Below are 19102 nucleotides of genomic sequence, written 5' to 3' on the forward strand. Positions count from 1 at the left end.
TGCTGGCAACATGGTGACATTCAGCTCCGTGTCACTCCTTGAGTCTTTAGGTGTAGGCCTCATCTCACCTCTCCTTCGTCCTGAAGTGCCTGTTTGGCTCCTGCGCAATGGGCAGCTGGCAGAGGCGTGACAGGCCGCTCTTGGATAGGCTTTAGGGAGTGTTCAGGAGGAAAAGGACTAGCAGAGCCACCTTGTTGAGTCAGCTTTGTTGTCCATTTTTTATTAGGAAATTGAAGAATTAAATGATTCTTTTGGCTGCTTTTCAGGGGCAGTGTTAGGAAAGTGGAATTTCTTTTCAGTATCTGGTGCAGCAAGTAAAAGTATCCCTTGAAACTGATTGTAGAGCATGTATCATGGGCTTCGTATGTTGGGTGTATTAGTTACTTTCAGGCTGGATAGTAAAATAACATTACAATTTAATCCAGGGCTTTATCTACAGACCTCTGGGTATTTCTTGTCAGTCAGTTCTTCATTACCATTCAATTGCTCCAGATAACGACCTCTGTACACTGAATCAGCTTTAATTAATATTCGGGTGTATCTTACAGTCCTGGTACATTGAAGGATACCTCTTTCCTTCTCCCGTTGTTTAGAGTTACAACTGCGGGGAGCTCATAGTGGGAAACTTCATAGTAAGGTCCAGCATTTCTAGACCTTTCTCTTCCTTTTGCCAACCCAGACCCCTGGCTTTGAAAGCCAATTTTTGTCTAGGGTCATCAATAATTACTGCAAAACTTATGGAGAAAGCTGGAGGAGGCTTCAAAAGCACTAGAAATATCTTCAGTGGGCAGCTGCAGAAAGGCCCAGATGATTTGAGAATATGACTGTGGTTTGCTTTAGAAACAATTTGACCCAATAATTACTAATCAAGGAAGCTGAAGAGCTTTTAGATTGTCAAACAGGATTCTAACTAAACATTGAACCTGGTTATAGACTACTGTCCACTATAGCCCGCTAATTTTTCAGCTTTTTGATCTCCGAGTATCTCTCTTGTAGGTATGATGAATATTGAAAGTTGTGCATTCCTCAGGTGGAACATCTGTAACATTACTTACATTACTTAAATAGTTCAAGATTCTTTCTTTAATGATAGCACATTATAAAAGCAAAACAAAACATGAGATAATTTATGTTTGGAGCGCTGCCTGGGATAGGTGCCTGTACAGTGATTCCTTCCTCTTTCTGCTTGTCGCTTCATGAGTCATTATTCTCTGCCCACTAATGGACTGGTGTGTCTCTTTGTCAGTCCCCCAGACCATCTGCTTCAGGGAGGACCGAAACAGTAAGCACAGAGGGGATCTTCCTACCTGCATCCCTGGGCCTCAGGCTGATGAAATCGGCTAGGAAAATTAACCTCCCTCCTGGCTGGTGCACCCAGCCTGATGACTGGCTCCACTCTAACTGTAATGGGACTCTGGGACCTGTTATGTGTGTGTTTGTGTGCACAGACGTTTGTGTGGGTGAGCCCAAAGATAGCTGAAAGAAGACGACTGGGAGGAGCTTGCAGCATAGCCCAGGAGGCCACTTTGTACTTGTCCTGTACTTGCCATACAATTCCTGTTCTTTTGTTACGTGTTTTGGAATGATTTTGTTTGCACTACATTTAGGACATACTTCACATGAGTCAGACATGCAACATGAGACTTTTGAAAGCTTTCCCTGTACAAGCTAAGTGCCAACACTATGATTATTCCTTATATTATGACCTGAGAAAGTCATGTCAGAAACCTCACAGGTAGCCTTTTCTTTGGTGGTGATGGTGATGATTCTGACTCCTTCAAATACATATTTTCAAAACCACTTCAATTAAAGTTTTTCTTTCAATTTATGAGGTTCTCTGAAGACTTCACTTCCAGCATCTTGAAGACTGAAGGTCAAATGTTTGTGTTTTCCTGAAAATCCAGTAAATACTGGTATATAGAACGATTGGTATATATAACATCCACCTCCTTATATGACTCTCTGCCAGTGTCTACTTGCTAATATCACCTTTATGTCTTTTACATACTAAAATCTTACTTCAGGAAAAAGGAAAAGCAATAGCAGAAGTTCTTCAAGAGAAGATTCACCACTGATCTTTTGTTGCAGGAGAACGTGCAGCCTGCAAAATTAATTCTAACTGCTGTATCAATACTTGACCTTACGTACAAAATCTCTGCTGTTGGTCTTGCTGTGGACTATTTTAAAAGATTTCTTTAATTAGATTCCTCCTCTCCCAGTTTCTGTTCTTAAAAGGAACTGAGATGGGCTTGTTCAGTAAACATCTTTAGCCATGTAAAAATTTATGTTGTCATTCATTCTCACTAATGTTTTAAATCACTGAGCTATTTTCCTTTGTTGATAATGCATTTAATATTTATGAAAAGTAAGAGAAGAAAAATCCTGTCATCTTCTCAAGATGTTTATTCTTTGTCAATTACTGACTGTGCTGGTTTATAGCTTTCCTTCCAGAATCAAGAAGAAAACAACTGCTTAATTGTATTTTATTCTTAGTGAAAATCAGATCTTTGACTGAGTCGACTGTGTTAATATATTGTACTAGAGCTGCAAGAGGTCACGTTTAAAAATGGACACCTGTGAATCCTGAGTTGGAAGAGTCTACATTTGCTATATGGAGTTTTGCAAATATACAGACTTTTCACTGCACTGTTTCAGGAAAGGTTTACCCTGCTTCTATTGATTCTTTAATAATATTTTAATATAATACTGTTCGTAACATCATTGGTGTCGGTTCTTTAAAGAAAAGATAGAAATGGTACCTATGCTGGCAGAACCCTCAGGTTATTTTGAATAATGGACTGGGCATGACAATCAACTGCACGTATGGGAAGGGACTCGGCAAATGGAGGTCTTTATTACTCACATGGGGCAGAGCATGAGTCTGCAGTTGTTTCTGCTCACTCAGTGCTTTGTCTGAGTAGAGATTTGAAGGACATGCTTGTTTGTGAAAAGATTCTGAGAATTTTCTGCAGAGCACTTTTCAGTTTACTTTTGTATTAAAAATGTTGAAGTTTGACTGAAGTACTACAGAATAAAGTATTTGTATTGTAATGTGTTTTGACTTCATAAAAATTGAGGTCATCTTCTTGGGTGATGGCCAGGTGTTATAGCTAACTGAAATATATCACTGAGACCTGCCTTAAACAAGCTACATTCTTTTTTGAGTTGATTTTTCCTCCTCAGTAGTAATTTTGATTTAATATGCCACAATACAGAATTAAATGCAGGATCGCTTCCTGCCAACTTCCCTGTGTCAACTTCACCCAAGCTGTATTTGAAATTTGGTGATCTTGCTGCGTATTCAAAATATTAGAATATTTTCCCTGGCACCAGATGTTCTAACATGTAGTGTAAATGTGGATAATGGCGGTGGTATCCAGGAGTACAATGAGACTCACTAAAATAGATGGTTGCTGAGTAACTCAACATGCACTGCTGTCTCTGTAGCTTGAGGAAAACCAGTGGGGCTAAAAAGCTGGAAATTAAAGTTGCAGTTGTCTTATCAGCATTCCACATGGTAAGAGGAACTCACTGAAGAGACCCTGCAAAAATATAAGGAGCTAGGATAAAAGGATAGTCAGCAAAGGGAGAAACACTATTTCTGAAATGGTCTAGGAAGAAGAGAGGAGAAATGTGGTTTGGAGATACACCCCAAAACTCTGCCCCCCCCCCCCCCCCCCCCCGCCCCCAACCTTTGCTCTGTCTGCATTAGTTGAAAGCTTGCTATTAGTTTGCTGTTCATCACATAAGGTACACTGAAGATGTGTGTGTTGCAGTACTCCGCTGTGATTTTAAGCTTAAGCTTTGATTTTTCCTCTAAGCCATGGATCTTTCTCTAGTGTTTTGAACAAAATTACTGCCAGATGTTGCTCTTTTCAGACAAGCTCTGACCACTACTTTCTTCACTTAATTTGTCATAACTGTGACTATGCTTCCTAGACTTCTTGACTGGATTATTGCAGCACTTCATAACTGATTACCCAGTAAATTCAGCTGAAGTTTCAGACAGTACAAAAAAACCAAAGGACCGCCCATTTGTTGGCCAAAAAGGTACTGGTTCTTCAATGCAGATTCATGTGTTTCCCTTTGCAGTTCAGAGTGATAGCCATACACACTTGAAGTCTCTAGTGAAACTCCATAGAAAATATTTGCATTCTTCAATCTAAAAACTTCAACTCCTTCTAAACGTGAAGGTTTTAGGCATTTCAGTGGTTTAATTACAGAAACATCTTCTGCGGAAAGTAAATACTTTTTTCTCAAAAATCTTGTTAGTTGAAGTATAATTTTTCATGGGGGAACTTTCAAGCAGCCTTAATGCCACGATTCAAGAGAATGGAAATTCAAAGATTTGATACTCATTTCTTCCATTGGCCCATCAGAGCTTGGAAAGCGCTGGCTTAAAGCTAGTAGTCACTAATGCACCCTTAGGGCAGAAGAGCTGCTCTATCATCAGGCAGTGCTTTTAATTCAGTAGTATTGCACAGGGACAGTTAGACTGCAAGCAGGGCAGACTGATTTCTTGGAGTTTGATGCGTATAAGTTTCTGCATTTAGATTGGCTTGTATGCTGGGCGGGATTGGTACTGAACATCCTCAGTCACCATCTGTGAAGTACACGGGTGTATTGGTTCAGCACTGGTTGAAACTCTTACACGTTATTTATACAAGTAGATGCTGGCATTTAGGTCAGTTTTCACTGCTTTTTGGCATATCTCTAGTTAATCGCATGGAGAAGTTGTGTATGAGGAAGAAAGGCATGTGCTAACAAAAACAAGGCCTTGATGTAGCCCCTTTCAGGGTAAAGATCTTTTTCTATTATTGTCAACGCTGCGCAGTGAAAAATCAGCCTCTCTACCTCTCTGCATAAATAAATACATAGATTGAGAGTAATAGGATAGCATTGTCTAATTTGCCTGTTCTTTTGGGGGCTTTTCAGGTTCACATAAAATGTAATTTTGCTGTATGGTCTAATTCTTTTTCTATATCCCTAGGAAGAGGGTGTGATGACTTTATCTAGTGCTCTACTTTCTTGTTTCTTTACCAAAAAAACCCAAAAAGCCAAATACACATAGTCTATTCAAACAAAATGTAGAGATTTTAATCACCAATTAGTGGGAGATATCCACCAGTCTTACACTTTCTTCCTTTCTGATTTTCAGATGTATATCACCAACACAGTAAAAGCCAGAGGAACAAGGCTTGCAAAACCTGTTCTGTGTTTGGGCTTAATGTGCTTGGCTTTCCTTACTGGAATCAACAGAGTAGCAGAGTATCGAAATCACTGGTCAGATGTAATAGCAGGATTTATAATCGGAATATCTATAGCAGTATTTTTGGTAAGTGTATATGTGTGTCACTTCTGTTTGAAAAAATCAGTGTGTAACTTTGTATCTCTTAAAAAAAATATTGGTAGCTTTGACTTTTCAGACAACTAAATGACAAAAGAGGTGTTTCTAATTTTTGTTTTTAATCAATTATGTTTCCTTAGTTACATTTACATACACTCAGAAATGTGAAGTCAAGAAAGGACTGATCAAGATCTCTTCTGACTTCCTTATAAACCAGACTGTAGCATATCAACCAATAATTTTTGCATCAAGCCCCACTTCAAGCGAGTGTATATCCTTCAGAATAACATCTAGTTATGATTTCATGTATAAAGTATTAAATTCAGTATAGTGATACCTACACTAATCAGAAAATAAGTAACATTTCTTTTCTGGCTTTAAAGTAACCCTATTGAGTTTCTTTCGCGCTAGTTCAGGTTTACATTGAAATTTTATGTTATTCTGTATCAAAAAATCATTGTTTAGTCTTTTCATTTTCTGGAACTGTGTTCCAAAACCAGATCGTTAGTCACAGTTCACAATGACTAGTGTCTGTGTCAGAAAGCTGCCGCTAACCTATTAATCACCTTCACTGATAACTTCAGTGCAAGGCTATGGCATAGAATAGTCATCGCTGTTTACTGCCTGGAAGTTTGTCTGCCTGGCAGCTTGTCATAGTACTAAATACACCTTTGAATTTTTTCCCCATGAAAACACTTTTGAGCTTGATTCTTGGATCTCAAGGTCTTGATCTCAAGATCTTGGATCTGAAGACTTGGCTTGGCTGAAAACTCTCACAGGGGTAGCTGAGGTGGGTGTTTTCACCTCTCAGAAATGTAAGGGCAGCTTTAGGTCTCCTTTAAAATATATCTGCTTGCACTTCCAAATGTTCCCTTCCACACAAGGTGTCCGGGAGTTATATTTGGTTGTTCATTTTTAAGAAGTTTTTCCATTCTGTTTGTGCCCCTGAAGTCATAAAAGAGAACAGAATAGAAAAGAAATCTGTACCAGTGTTTTTCTTATATTTTGTGATGTATATTGCATAAACTCCTTTGAGTAGCATGACCTCAAATTTAGTTGTGTTTTGAGGAAAATATAATGGGCAGACATTGCTGCTCAGCTGAGTGTCTGAATGAGTAGAAACACTAACAAACTGGTATATATCGTACTCCTAAATCCCTGTGTGAGAGTTACTGCTGCCCTGAGCAGGTTTGGAGGTTAGTTTGAACTTGGGGATGGTCCTTGCCTTCTTATTCTCCCTTTCTCACTCTCCATTTGAGAGGGTCTTTGCTGGTCAAACTTAGATGGTACTGGCCCTTCATCGGAATTTAAGGTTATTGCCATATTCTGCTGCACGTGCTCTGGACTTCTATTCATGACATTGCTAATAATTGGTATTCTATTATTCAGCTTTGGTAATGGATTTGCTTTTAGATAAGGGTTTTTTGGTTCTCAGATGATGTGTGTAACAATAAATTGGTTGAAAATCTTTTATCTTGAAATATTAACTAAGGATTTTCTGTAAAACATGAACTTCACATTTCTGTGTTTCTGCGGTAAGCTGTGACTAAAGCTGGTGTCAGTTCTGCCTAATTATGGATGTCAGGATCAAAGCTCAAAAAAATGAGTTGTTCCTTAGCTGTTCTGTTTATCTTCTAATCCCTTCTAGGTTGTTTGTGTGGTAAATAACTTCAGAGGACGTCAGCCAGAACATGAACATTCTCATATGGATAATCTGGCCCAGATGCCCATGATCAGCATACCCCGAGTAGAAAGCCCTTTAGAAAAGGTAACGTCTGACTTTGTTAAAAACAATTAAATAAAATTTAGCTTTCCTGGAGGGATGATCCCAAGCTATCTTGACAAGAGTGCCAAGGTAATCAGATTTAAAGTAAGGAGACATGGCAGTGAAGGAGAAAGAAGGGAAGAATTAATTCAGAGACACTCCGGGGAAGACTCTTCATGTCACCTCCAAGAACAATCGCTACGTATCAGTCCAGTGTACTGCTGTAGCCACTGCTAAGTCCGTGGAGTCAGGCTGAGTAGATCTGAGGCCCTCTTTCCTTGTGTTCCTCAAGTAAGTTTGATTATCGTTTTGGCTGAGAGTCCACAGAGCTTGAAGTGCTTAGAAAGAAAATCTACCCCCTGAGCCCAGGGGTTATGCAGTTCAGATATGGGTGGCATTTATCCTATTTCTTCAGGGTACCTCCTCAGGCTAGTGTAGCGCGTGGGATGCGGTCCCTTCTGGATCAGCTCTGGGGCTTCTATCAGGCACATGCTAGCGCCAGGACAGAGCACCCACTTGGAAACAGTGGGGATCTGACATCTGCGCTAGCAGGGCAAACAACTTAATGAACCTGATAATAATAGCGAGTAACATGGGTCATACAGTAAAGGCACAAAAGCCATGATCTCTTGCCAAAGCAAATGGGATTTTGGACTAGGACATGTGAGTGATAGTCTCCTGGGTATGCCAAGACTTTTTGCATGAGTAAGTATTGTGATGCGTTTAAAATTTATTTTAGTTTCCTGTAATAAAAATTTGTGGTTTTTGAAGATGATATTATACTATGTAAGTGTTAGGTAAGATTATGTCTAAACAATTTTATGAGCAAACAAGCACTGAAATAGATAGCATAACCAAATAAAGAAAACACTTTAGGCATTTTTACCAGGGGGGAAGTTTGAATTACTAATGCAAAGTTTGAAAGAATTCTCCTTTTTCTAATTACTTTATCTGTCATTATTTGTTAAAATCTCTTGTGTTATGCCCATGTTTGAAGATAGTAAACAATTCTACACTGGGTAGGACACCAAAAGTATGTTTCTATGGCATTCTTTTAAACCCGAATTACTCCTGATATTTTTTCATATTAAACATAAGAAGAAATGTTTTCAACCACTTCCCAGTCTGTCTTAGTCACTTGGAAGTGGTGGAAGTTGTCCTTTAGTAAGAATTGCTGCTAGCCCTGGGTTTGTTATTCCTTTCCTTGAAGGGAAAGAAGATTTCTTTTCAGAATGATCTAACATGCCTTTTTGAACCAAATGTGTCTAAGCTACTTCTGCTGATATCTTGTCATAAGGAGGTCAGAGTCTCATTTGCTTGAACAAGCATTTAGATGATGAATGTGTATCTTCAAAATAATCCATTCAGTAAACTTTCTGTAAAACGTCAAAGCAAAACAAGATGTCAGCTGGCCTAGGACATACCACATTAATAAGAGCATGTCTTATTTATGTGCTAGGCTCTCCTGCAATAGAAGCCATTTCTGCGGCTCAAAAGCCATCATAGGCTTCAATAAATGTACATTCTCTGGATGTTGAAATTTTTAGTTTTTTTCTGGGGATAAAGACCTCATGTTAACTTAGTATTTGACACCCTTTTGCTCATGATGAACAATGTTCTTTTCCTGAGACTCGGCCTAGGCAAGATTGAGATGTTGTGGGGAAAGCTATGGGAGAGTGTGGAAGGGTGGTGGCAGGAGTAATGTTTGCTCTGCTTGAGGATGACCTCTACCATTTGTGAACTGCCCAAGACTCTATTATATGAACGAGCTTCTTTCCTTCTGAACCCATATTCCTATGGCAGTAAAGGGTAGCTGTTTGCTGTCATGGAATTTCTCTCTAGATAATTAAACTGGAGACTGTCCACAGGGTGTTACACTTGGTGAGATCTCAGTGTATGGGTTCATCTTTGTCTATGTTGCAAAGCCTTTCTCCTTTCCAGACAGAGGGGATGAGATGGGAGGATGATAACGTGGAGACTTTGCTGTTTGTTGGGAAATGCTTTCTTCTGTTTCCACTCTCAGAAAGTTTAAATTTGAATTAGCAAGTAACTGATGAAAAAGTTACTTACACATAACTTTAGGTGTTGAGGTTTTGTGGAGTTTTTTCTTTTTTTTTAACGTTTAGTCTAAAGTTTTAGGATAGAAACCAGACCCTGTTAAATAAAAGGCACGAAGAATAATACTTAATGTGGAACTAAGGTCTAAATTGAGCCATTTCAATTAACTACCATCACTACACGACTTATTAACTTAGTCTTTGCTTTTTAACTCCCTTACTATTTTACATCCTTTGTTCTCCTCTGGAGAGAGAAGGGTGCTAAATAATTTGTGTGCTACTTTCCTTTGCCTACTTTAGCCATGTGCAAGTTACTTTTCACTACATTTCATGTTCCAGTTCCATATTCTGAATGCACATACATTTACATTTGTAAATGTAATGTTTACTTATTTTAAAGTAAAAAAATGTTTACTTATTTTAAAATCTGTTTTTCCTTATTCTCAGTCTGCAAGCTCCTGTGCCAGTATTAGACAGCTTACTGTCAGAAATTAGCTGCTAAGAGTAGCACAAATCCTGACTGACTGAAGTTATCATGGGCTAAGGCAGTGCTAGCATGAAGCAGTACAACTCTGTTATTGGTATTTAAAAACTATAACTACATGGGCATCTGGGAGCAAGCAATTCAAAGATGCTGTCTTAAAGAATTACTTCATTAGAAATGCCTACCAGATGGGACCTCAACTCATTGCAATTTTGTAATAAATTCACCCATAAATGAATAAGCACATGGTGCATCACACAGACCTGGAAGCGCCTTATTTTTGTGTTTCCAGATCTGCTGCTTGCTATTCTAGTGGTTTTTCCTGCTGGAGAACGAATGCTCTTGGCATGCTTGGCATGCTCTCCGTGCTGCCACTGTCTGAGTTCTGGTGGAGGTCAAGAGCTACATTTGAAGTGCACTTAAATAGGAATATGTGTACTTGTAATATTCTGAATTGAGCTGTTGCTGGTTAATGACAAGGGTAGATCACTGTTTGCATGACACTTCTGTTTAATTGTGGTGCATGCAGATGATTAAGCTTTTCTGCATGGGTACCCACTTCTCATGCACTCAAATAAGCCATAGTTGCAGAGAGTCTCCTTGAAGAATCCTTGCCAGGGCTGGCTCAGCAATGCAGGCTTATTGCTTTCACCTTAACTACATTCATCCTCAGAATTAATGAAAAGAATGAAAGCCAAGAAACCTCATCACTCACCCATCTGCTCCTTTTTCTCTCCTGTCTCTGACCTTCTCCATCTCTTACAAGACAATTCATGTTTCAGTTAGCTGGCACTCTCCTACAGAGAGGAGGCTCTCTTCCTACCACAGTCAAGGTTAGAGACTCCTGTTCCTTTGCAAGAGTTATTGGGAAATAGGGGTATTCTGGGTGGTACCTGGAAGAGTTTAAAGTTCAGCTTCATCCAGTGCAGTCACAAACTATTTCTTCTGTTTTCTCTTTCAGGGGAGGCTGACATTATTTCATGCTAAAGTCACCTGAAATTGGCCAGGGCTTACAGAGGGCTTGTACAAGTCTTGTAGTAGCTGCTGACTCTCCTACCCTTTTTTTTCTTTCTTTTTTTTTTTAAATAAGTATTCTAGTTTTGAAAAAATCAAATACAAAGGGAACATGGAGCATTTTAGGACTAATTGAGGCAGTAGGTAGAATACTGAGGTAGGAGGTTTTAGAAGGAAGTGTTGGGTTAGGAGAGGCACTATGTTTCATCTCCTGTGGGATGAGATGATTACTGTGTCTGATCATCCGTGCTTTCTGTAGCTGTTCAATATTACTTATTTGCACAGTGGGTTCTTTGCAGTGCTCTGTGTGACAGCTAAGCTGCATTTATCCCTAAAGTCTCTGCTTGGCATTCCTTCGTAGGGCTACTGCTGTCAGCAATGCCCAAACCATGTTCCCAAACACAGTCACTGTTCCTTGTTACAATGAGGTTTCTTATACCCCACCATAGGACTGACTCACCAGCATGGCTGTGAACTAGAAACAGATAGTTTAGGGTCTCTCTCTCCCCCCCACATCCCCCTTGTGACACAGCCATTTCCAAGTTTTAATGGTGGTAAGTATTTGGAATTCCTCTCGCAATATGTGACATTCTTGTTGCCTATCATACCAGTTGCTAGTGACTATCAGGGTTAATTGTCTCAAAAATCTTGTTGAGTTTGACACTATAATTCTTGTTCTATTGTGTATGTGCCAAAGGTAATGGTGGTGATAAAACATTTTAACAATAGTAAGTATAGAAATTGCAATAGATTCTGATAGTATTTTAAGACTGGGGAAGCTTTCCACTTCTGTTTTTAAGGTATAATGTTTTTTCTATTTACTCCATCTTGATGATTCATGGCACATAGAACAGCTTTTTCACAGTGTCAGAAAAGGGTATTTTTAATTTTAATTCTCAGTGTTACTGCTTTTTCCTTGGTCTTAAGCATTTTGGTACTAAGAAGTCTTTCACTGGTGTGTGCACTTGTGTACACACAGCGTGGCCTAGGGCGGCCGGTCTGGTCCCTGGGACTCTGCAGGGAGACTGATCACCTGTCACTGAGCTCCCAGGCTCAGCAAAACACAAAGATGTTTCAGCTCATCATACTATGGGCAAATGGGGGAGAGGGTTTGTGTCTATTTCTTTTGCTTCAAAATATTTTAGTTAGGAAGTATCCAAATACTGTTGTGCTTAATGTCCAAAAGCGTACATAAGTATGCATACAGTGTCTTAGTACATGTGTATGTATCTCCAGGACGGCTTGACTAGAGTCCATGTGCTTACATTAGCTTATAGGCAGGTTTTCAGATTTCTGTTGTCATAATGGTTCTCTCTTGATAATACAGTTTGTTAAAGGAGATATAATACAACCTTGTTTCACACACAGAAACACATACCCAGGAGAGGCAGCTCATAAAAGACCATAAGCAATTTTGTTTCAATGTCAAGCATTTGAATTTGAATTCATGTCCTACTCTTCTGCTTAAATCTGCTTCTGGGGGATTGTACAAGGATTATTTCTGTGTGAATGCAACCTGTGATCACCACATCTAATGTTCAAATAAAATAATACTTAAACATAGGAAATGGAACAATATATTCAGTGTGACCTCCTCAAATATACGTGTTGTAGGTGTTACAGAATCCAGGTATTAGTAACAATCAAGAAGATCCTTTGCAACGAAATTCCCTCAAAGCACGCATCATCAGGTTCTTCTCCTGGATATCAGGAACGGACCGTTTTGAACATCTTCATATAAGGCAATATACGTATGTGCGCAAGAGCGCACATGGGTGTTTGTGTGTGGAATTGAAGCAAAGGCAGTTGCAGGGTGGTGGCAGCGTTCTGTGCAGGTCTGCAACGTTTTAAATGGAGAATTTCACTTGAACTCATTCTTTTCTTTAAAAATGGGATGCATGCAGTAGAAGCATAAAATATACTTCGCTGACCCAGAGAATTGTATGATAATATTATTATTATTGTATGATAAATTATCATTTGCCTGAACTATTACAGTACTATTTTTCTATTAACAAACATTTTTTTTCTATTAACAAACATTAACAAACATATTTTTCTATTAACAAAGTATTTCTTTTAACAAACTCCACTGTATGGAGGACTACAAACAATTTTTCAAATTCCTGTTTTCAAAAATGGAAAAATCTTTTTTAGGATGATGACTATTTTTGTATATTTCTAACTGTATTCATGAGAGCAGAACAGAAAAATTTCAGGTAAAAAATATTTAATATATGTAATGAAAACTGCAAATGACAAAAAAGTTGTCACGGATTTTTTTCAATCCTTTAACATTATAGAATAGCTTATGAACAGAAATTAATTAAAATCTTAACAGAAGGTATACAGGTATGGATCATTTCCCCCCAGAAACCTGCACTCAAGGCTTAGCCTTTAGCTTTCATTGTTCTGTTAGTGGTGTGAGAGCATGGTTACGAAGCATGCCTTGTTCGTATGGTGCTGACATCAAGCTGATACTGTCAATTTAGAATGAATAATACAAAGCTGGCGTGCCTGTCTGTGAAACTGCTGCCGTTGAGCAGACCCTCAGCATATTCTAATTCTTTTGAGTACTGTAGGGAAAATCATTTCCCATGGAGTTGGATAAGCTGAGGTCTTGTGCATGGTTTTTTGCTTGTCTCCTGCATCTGTGTGAATCTGCTGATGGTGGTTAGTATCTCACACCGAACTTTGTCACAGTAAATCTAAGCAGAAGTAAAAGAGCATAATAAGAGAGTTGAAATGCAGTTATTCGAGGGATGCTGTTTATTTTTTTTCTGTAAAGAGTCTCAGCAAGGCTTATTTGTAGTTTTGCCTGAGACGATAACATATGAAAAAGCATGAATACCCAGACAGTTGCATGCATCTCTGTCAGTGTTTCTTGCCATCAGCAAGTGATTAATTTTGACCTAGTTACACATCACCCTGCTGAGTCCATTGGAAATGAATTGACAAGTCTTCACTAGGGTCCAAATCAATAGCTCCGCAATCGGTAGCTTAGCAGTTCTCTCTGAGGGTTTATTGAGGAAGGGGGATTTTCTTCTGTGTTATTATATCCCATGCTCTGCATGTCCTTCCAAGGATGGTGACCTGCTCATTTTGGAAGTATACCTGGCAGGAGTGTGAACCACATTCTCCTTTCCTAAGTAATAGTTATCCAGTCCTGAATTAATGCCACATGAAAGAGCATTTGGTTCTCTGCATCACAGACAAATGTGTGTCGCTTAGAGAAAGGGATAGCACGTAGCAGGACTTGAAAGAATTGATTGGAATAAATAACAAGGAAATTTTTTCCCGCTAATTCCTCATTTTTAAACCATCTTATCAACAAAGTGAACAATTTTAGACTGATGCTAGTTTAAGCTGACAGGATAACTTTCAGGTCTAAATAAGGAAAAATAAAGTAAAAACTGTGAAGAAAATGTCATAATAGCCTCACAGGAACTCCAGAGTCATTGAGGTTGCCCAGTGTATCGTCTTTCCTGTACTGAAAGCAGAAGATGGTCAGCCAACTAAAATGCTTTGAAATGTGAATGTTTTGTTTTCTAATTAGGAAATCTAATTTTGCTTTTCTTCTGCAGAATAAAAATCTGGAAACAATGACATTTGCTAATATTGTTTACTGAAAACATTTTCACAGAAAGTTGCACACTGATTCTTTTTTTTCCTAATGCTTTTTAAAAAATCTGCTTGCTATGGTTTAATCATTGTTATTTGTTTAAAATATATTCATTCTATTTTGGAGAAGAATGTACATAGATGCTTCCTATTCGGTGGTGTTCTCTTATGAAAGCTGTCATAAAATAAAGCAAGAACATTGCTAGAGCTAAAATGCATATTAGAGGGGAGGGGGAAGAGAGCTCCTCCTCCTGGACACAGTACAGTTATGGCACAGTGAGAGAGGGAGCAAAGCTGCCAGCCTTGTTTGGAGAGGGGGGGGAATAAGAGGTGGTTCTCCTGTGCTCCCACTCAGGGTACTTCTAAATTCCTTCCTGTAATGTGAAAATCAAAGATGCCTGCCTGGCTCCGCCCGCACAGACTCATAGACAAATATCCAGACAGTTTAAAGAAGAACTGAGAAATATAAACTTGGGTAGTGGCCACCGTTTCTCTCCAGCACTTTCTATGGTGTCTGAGAAGGGTTCTTCTGAAGGATTTAGAACAGCTTCCCTTAAGAAAAAAATGGGAGATCTATCCCACTCTCCATGAGTTATCCACATCCTTCCTCCTCTTCAGCTTACACCTCTTCTGACTTTGGTGTGCTCCAGGAGGGGAGGAGATGAGAGAAATCTGCAGTGCTTTGCACGGTATTATTTCTCTCTGCACTTTTGTGCTGGGGAGCAAACACGTGGCTTAACATCAAGATTCCCCTTATTAATTTTACACATTGCATGTTTTATAAGAAATGGTGGCAGTCAAGGGTACTGCATGCCTAAAGGGAACGTACAGTTCCTTTGGATCCTGCATGTCATTGTGCAGTTGAGTCTTCACCTACCAAATGTTTGCAGAGGCACTTGCTTAAGCTAGAGTATGAAAAAGTAGGAAAGCTTTTTGGGACGCTGCAGTTTTACTGTGTAGAATCACACGTAGTATATTTACATTCTGATACACATCTTTGTGTTCAAATCGTAAGAATCGTCCCGTTGAAGGAAAGAGAATAACATTGCAAATGAAGAGGACACTGTAGTGATTCTGAAAAAGAAATTTGGAATAAGAGTTCTCAACTGCTGAATGCAATTTTGTTGTAGCATTTTGCTACTTGATTCTGTGCCATCGAACTCATGGGGAGCAATTAATCTTTTAAAAAATGCAACAATAAAATTGTACTAACACAGAAATAGAATATTATAATCTGTCAGAAACTGCCATTTTACTTTCTAGGAATTTTGCTTTAAATTATGAATAAGGTAGCAATAAAAGTACAGCTAACTCAATTATTCGCATTGTTACTTAATTTTTAAAACCCCATCTAAAACTAAGATATTGTAGAACCATCACAACTAATTACTTTGTTCAGCATACTTACATATCCAGTCTCTCAGTGGTTAACAAAGAATTGTTATGGGAGTGAGTGAGAGCACTGCAGTGAAAACCACTTTTGTGTACATCATCCTGCACTAGTCTCCAAGCATAAGGCTGTCCCTACAGCAAAAGAGGCAAAAATGTTCACAATGGCGACTGATGTCTGTCTGTGTCGTTTCTGGGTTTTTATCTGTTTGTTTTTCCTTTAACTCGTAGAACCACATCACGGCCTTTGCAGAAGTCACATGATGTTGACGCTGATGTATATTCACTCCATTGGACTTCATCTCTTTTCACAGCCCACACATGATAACTGCAGTGTATAAAAAATAAGAAATTTTTAGAAGTCCTATTTCTGACTTGATTTTTACATCATTAAAATGATACCAACATTTTGAAGAATTCTTAAATATTAGAACGTCACTTTACTTTCTAGCAAAAATATTAACTGTTTACTTTTTGATGGAATGGGATAAACTGAGCACTAGTTATATTTATCTGACAATACCCTCTATTTTGGCTTCTCATTGTTTTTAATGGTTCATGTACCTATTCTAACAGTACTTCATATTTTGATTTGACTTTGATTTTTAAAATCTGCATTTTTAATTCAGCATGAATTTGTTTCCATTTGAGGCGATTTCAGTGTATAAAAACTAGACAATATTACGTTCTGTATGAAAATGCTGTTTGCACATTGTATTACGCTGTATTCCATGTAAGATATCATTCCAACAGTATGTTATATGTAAGACTGGTGCTTCTGCTTTTGAAGAGAAAAAAAATGCCAATTTTTACTGTAATAAGTATTGTATCATAATTAAAAGTTTATTTATTTGGATATTTTCCTGACATAATTGTAGTTAAATTGTTGTTTTGTAGTTCTTGAATGTCTTGGATGATATATATGTACCTAGGTTAAAAGAAATGAAAATAATATAGAAAGTTTGATCATTGATATATTCTTTATTACTAATGATATCCCATGAACGGTTAAGGGCTCCATTCTTAGCTCAGCATATCTGATGGGAAACTGTGCTATTCATAAATTGTTTAAACAAATTATTCAAGGAAGCCTGCATCTTCTCATATTTGTTGTACACCCTGATATTATGCTGGGAGAATGGGTGCTAAGATAAGAAAAGGGTCACTGGCTTAGTGAGGAAAAGTGCATATGAGTTTCTGCTCTCCACTTTCATGTTGGAGCACTCATGGAAAAAACAAAATGGCTTCATTAATTTTCTTCAGCCTAAGTGACCAGGACAGGCGGACTTTCTCTCTACAAATCTTTCTATCTCTGTTTGTGTTTCAGGGCCATATTCTTGCAAAAGAAATCCTCTGTGAGTCTGTGCGGTGTTGACGAATTGATTTTTCTTTAACACCGGGCAATGTTATCTTATCTCTGTTATCGCTGTGAATAATCAAATTGAGTCTCCCCTTCAAAAGACAGCCTTGCTGACTATTCATAGTGAAGTTGTCCTATAAAAATTGAGCACCAAATGGATCTGAATATTGTAGATGCTGAAGATGCTCTTAACATCTGCCAGAAAGTTTTCCTCTGGCCACAGCTGATACCACACTAGCACTATAGACACATTGAGAATAGTAATGTTCAGTGCAGGCTGTTGAACATTCTAGGCCTTAAATTTTCCATAATTCAGTGTATTTTCTGGGCATTAATCACTGTTAGAAGATGTTTGAAACATAAGGCTGTAGAATCAGGTATATTTTTTCTATGATGAATTTTAATTTTTAATGCATTCCCACATAGTCATCCAGGTAACACCTGCTTTTTACTTTTTATTTTAACCTCTGCTTTCACTAAAACGCAACCACCTCAATAATGCTTGGCAAACAGGGCAAGGCCAAGTCATCTTTGAGTGCAATAGAGCATATCTCACCAAGTCATTGTGCTAAGCTGAGAATTAGAGAATAAAGAAATACATCAGTGGGGAGAAGAGTCCTAGAATAGAGCCCTTAGCTACAAGAACGTTACTTCAGTTATTGAAAATCCAACTTTATTAGACTATCAACCGTGTTTACAAAATTGTAGTAGGTCCAAAGTTTGTATCACCATGTTAGGCACACTTACCCTTCTCTTAGTCTAGCTATTTAGAGTCCAAGGTACTAATGATTTCTCTGTGTGCAGATTTAAATGAAATCTTCACTCATTTTTGCATGGTAGCAAACCTGCATTTTTTATATCTGATTTATAAGATTACCAAGAGATTCTTTTATGTTAAAAGAGATGACTCTTTTTCAGTGTACTGTATATCATCAGCTTGTAACTAGTCTCTTTCTCTCTCAGGATCTTTCCCAGTCAAATATTTGGGTTAAATTTATCATATTATCTCTGTGAACCAGCAGTGAGAAAACAAAAAGAGAGACACTCTGCTGTATAATGTATTTTTAAATAAAATAATTTTTCATTCATATCTAGTGTATTTTTTTAGATATCTGCTCTAGATATATTTTCGTTGATAGTGTACATATAATTAAATTATGATTTTAAGTCAACTGCATTTGGTGATGTTTCACAATTAACCAGGAATCCCCAGTTAACTACCTTCCCTTAGAGGTGGTTCTGGTGAAATTGAAAAGCAGGAGAGGAAGAGCGGTATTGCAGAAGAGTCCATAGCCTGTTGGTGAAGGACTCTCCCCAGGATGTCGACCGGCCAAGCTCCAGACCCTACTTTGATTGATTTTCAGAAGTGGCAAGAATTTACCTCTCCCACACCTGTACTTCTCCACTGCCGTGGAGCTTGGGCCTTCGCTCTTCCATTCTGGACCCGAAAAAGCTTTCAGTAGGAACAGTTTGCCAAAACAAAAGTAAGTTGGCATTTTCTCACTAAAATGGCTTTTTGGTGGTTGCTTTTAAAAAAATCCCAGTAAGGAGCCTATGCAAGGAGAGAAACAAGCATCATCCCTCATTCAGAGAATATTCGGGTGCAGAGTGGTTCCTAATAAAAACACTGTGGTTGAATCATTTCAGTGGTTTTGAATGCAGCTGGTTTTATGATCCTCGTGGACCTTTTCTGTGTGTACTTCAGTGAAACAGCTCCACTCTATTTATAAATGAGATGTTTAAGAAGCATCTCTAATGCTATATGCTGCTGTGCTCCTAAAAATGGAATTCATAAGGCATATGGGGACACCAGCTGGGCTCGTATCCATACCATTTTAGATTCCCTTATATGTATTCTGCTGTTTGTTCATAATCATGAACTGCATAAGACATACGACAATAGCATCTGGGCTCACATCTCTTCAGCTTTTAAAAATGTTCATTTTAACAATATGTATTAAAAGAGGATAATTTTGGTATTTTTCAGCTGCAATTTTCTTTGCTGTTTGCTGTTGCCTTCTAATTTTGTTGCTGTCCAAGATCACAGTGAGTGCGACAGTCCATT

The 19102-nt window shown here is 38.3% G+C and overlaps 1 protein-coding gene across 2 annotated transcripts in view; it reads left to right on the plus strand.

Annotated features, from left to right (window-relative positions):
- Positions 1 to 16016, plus strand: part of PLPPR5 (phospholipid phosphatase related 5) — a 65785-nt gene extending 49769 nt beyond the window's left edge. For both annotated transcript variants that reach the window (XM_075508297.1, XM_075508298.1), the window contains 3 exons: positions 5159 to 5335; positions 6996 to 7115; positions 15909 to 16016. In XM_075508297.1, the coding sequence (XP_075364412.1) occupies positions 5159 to 5335; positions 6996 to 7115; positions 15909 to 15941 (330 nt within the window). In that variant the 3' untranslated portion in view covers positions 15942 to 16016. The remainder of the gene's footprint in view (positions 1 to 5158; positions 5336 to 6995; positions 7116 to 15908) is intronic.
- The last annotated feature ends 3086 nt before the right edge of the window (positions 16017 to 19102 follow it).

The sequence above is a fragment of the Mycteria americana genome, chromosome 7 (genome assembly GCF_035582795.1).
Source record: "Mycteria americana isolate JAX WOST 10 ecotype Jacksonville Zoo and Gardens chromosome 7, USCA_MyAme_1.0, whole genome shotgun sequence".
NCBI lineage: Eukaryota > Metazoa > Chordata > Aves > Ciconiiformes > Ciconiidae > Mycteria > Mycteria americana.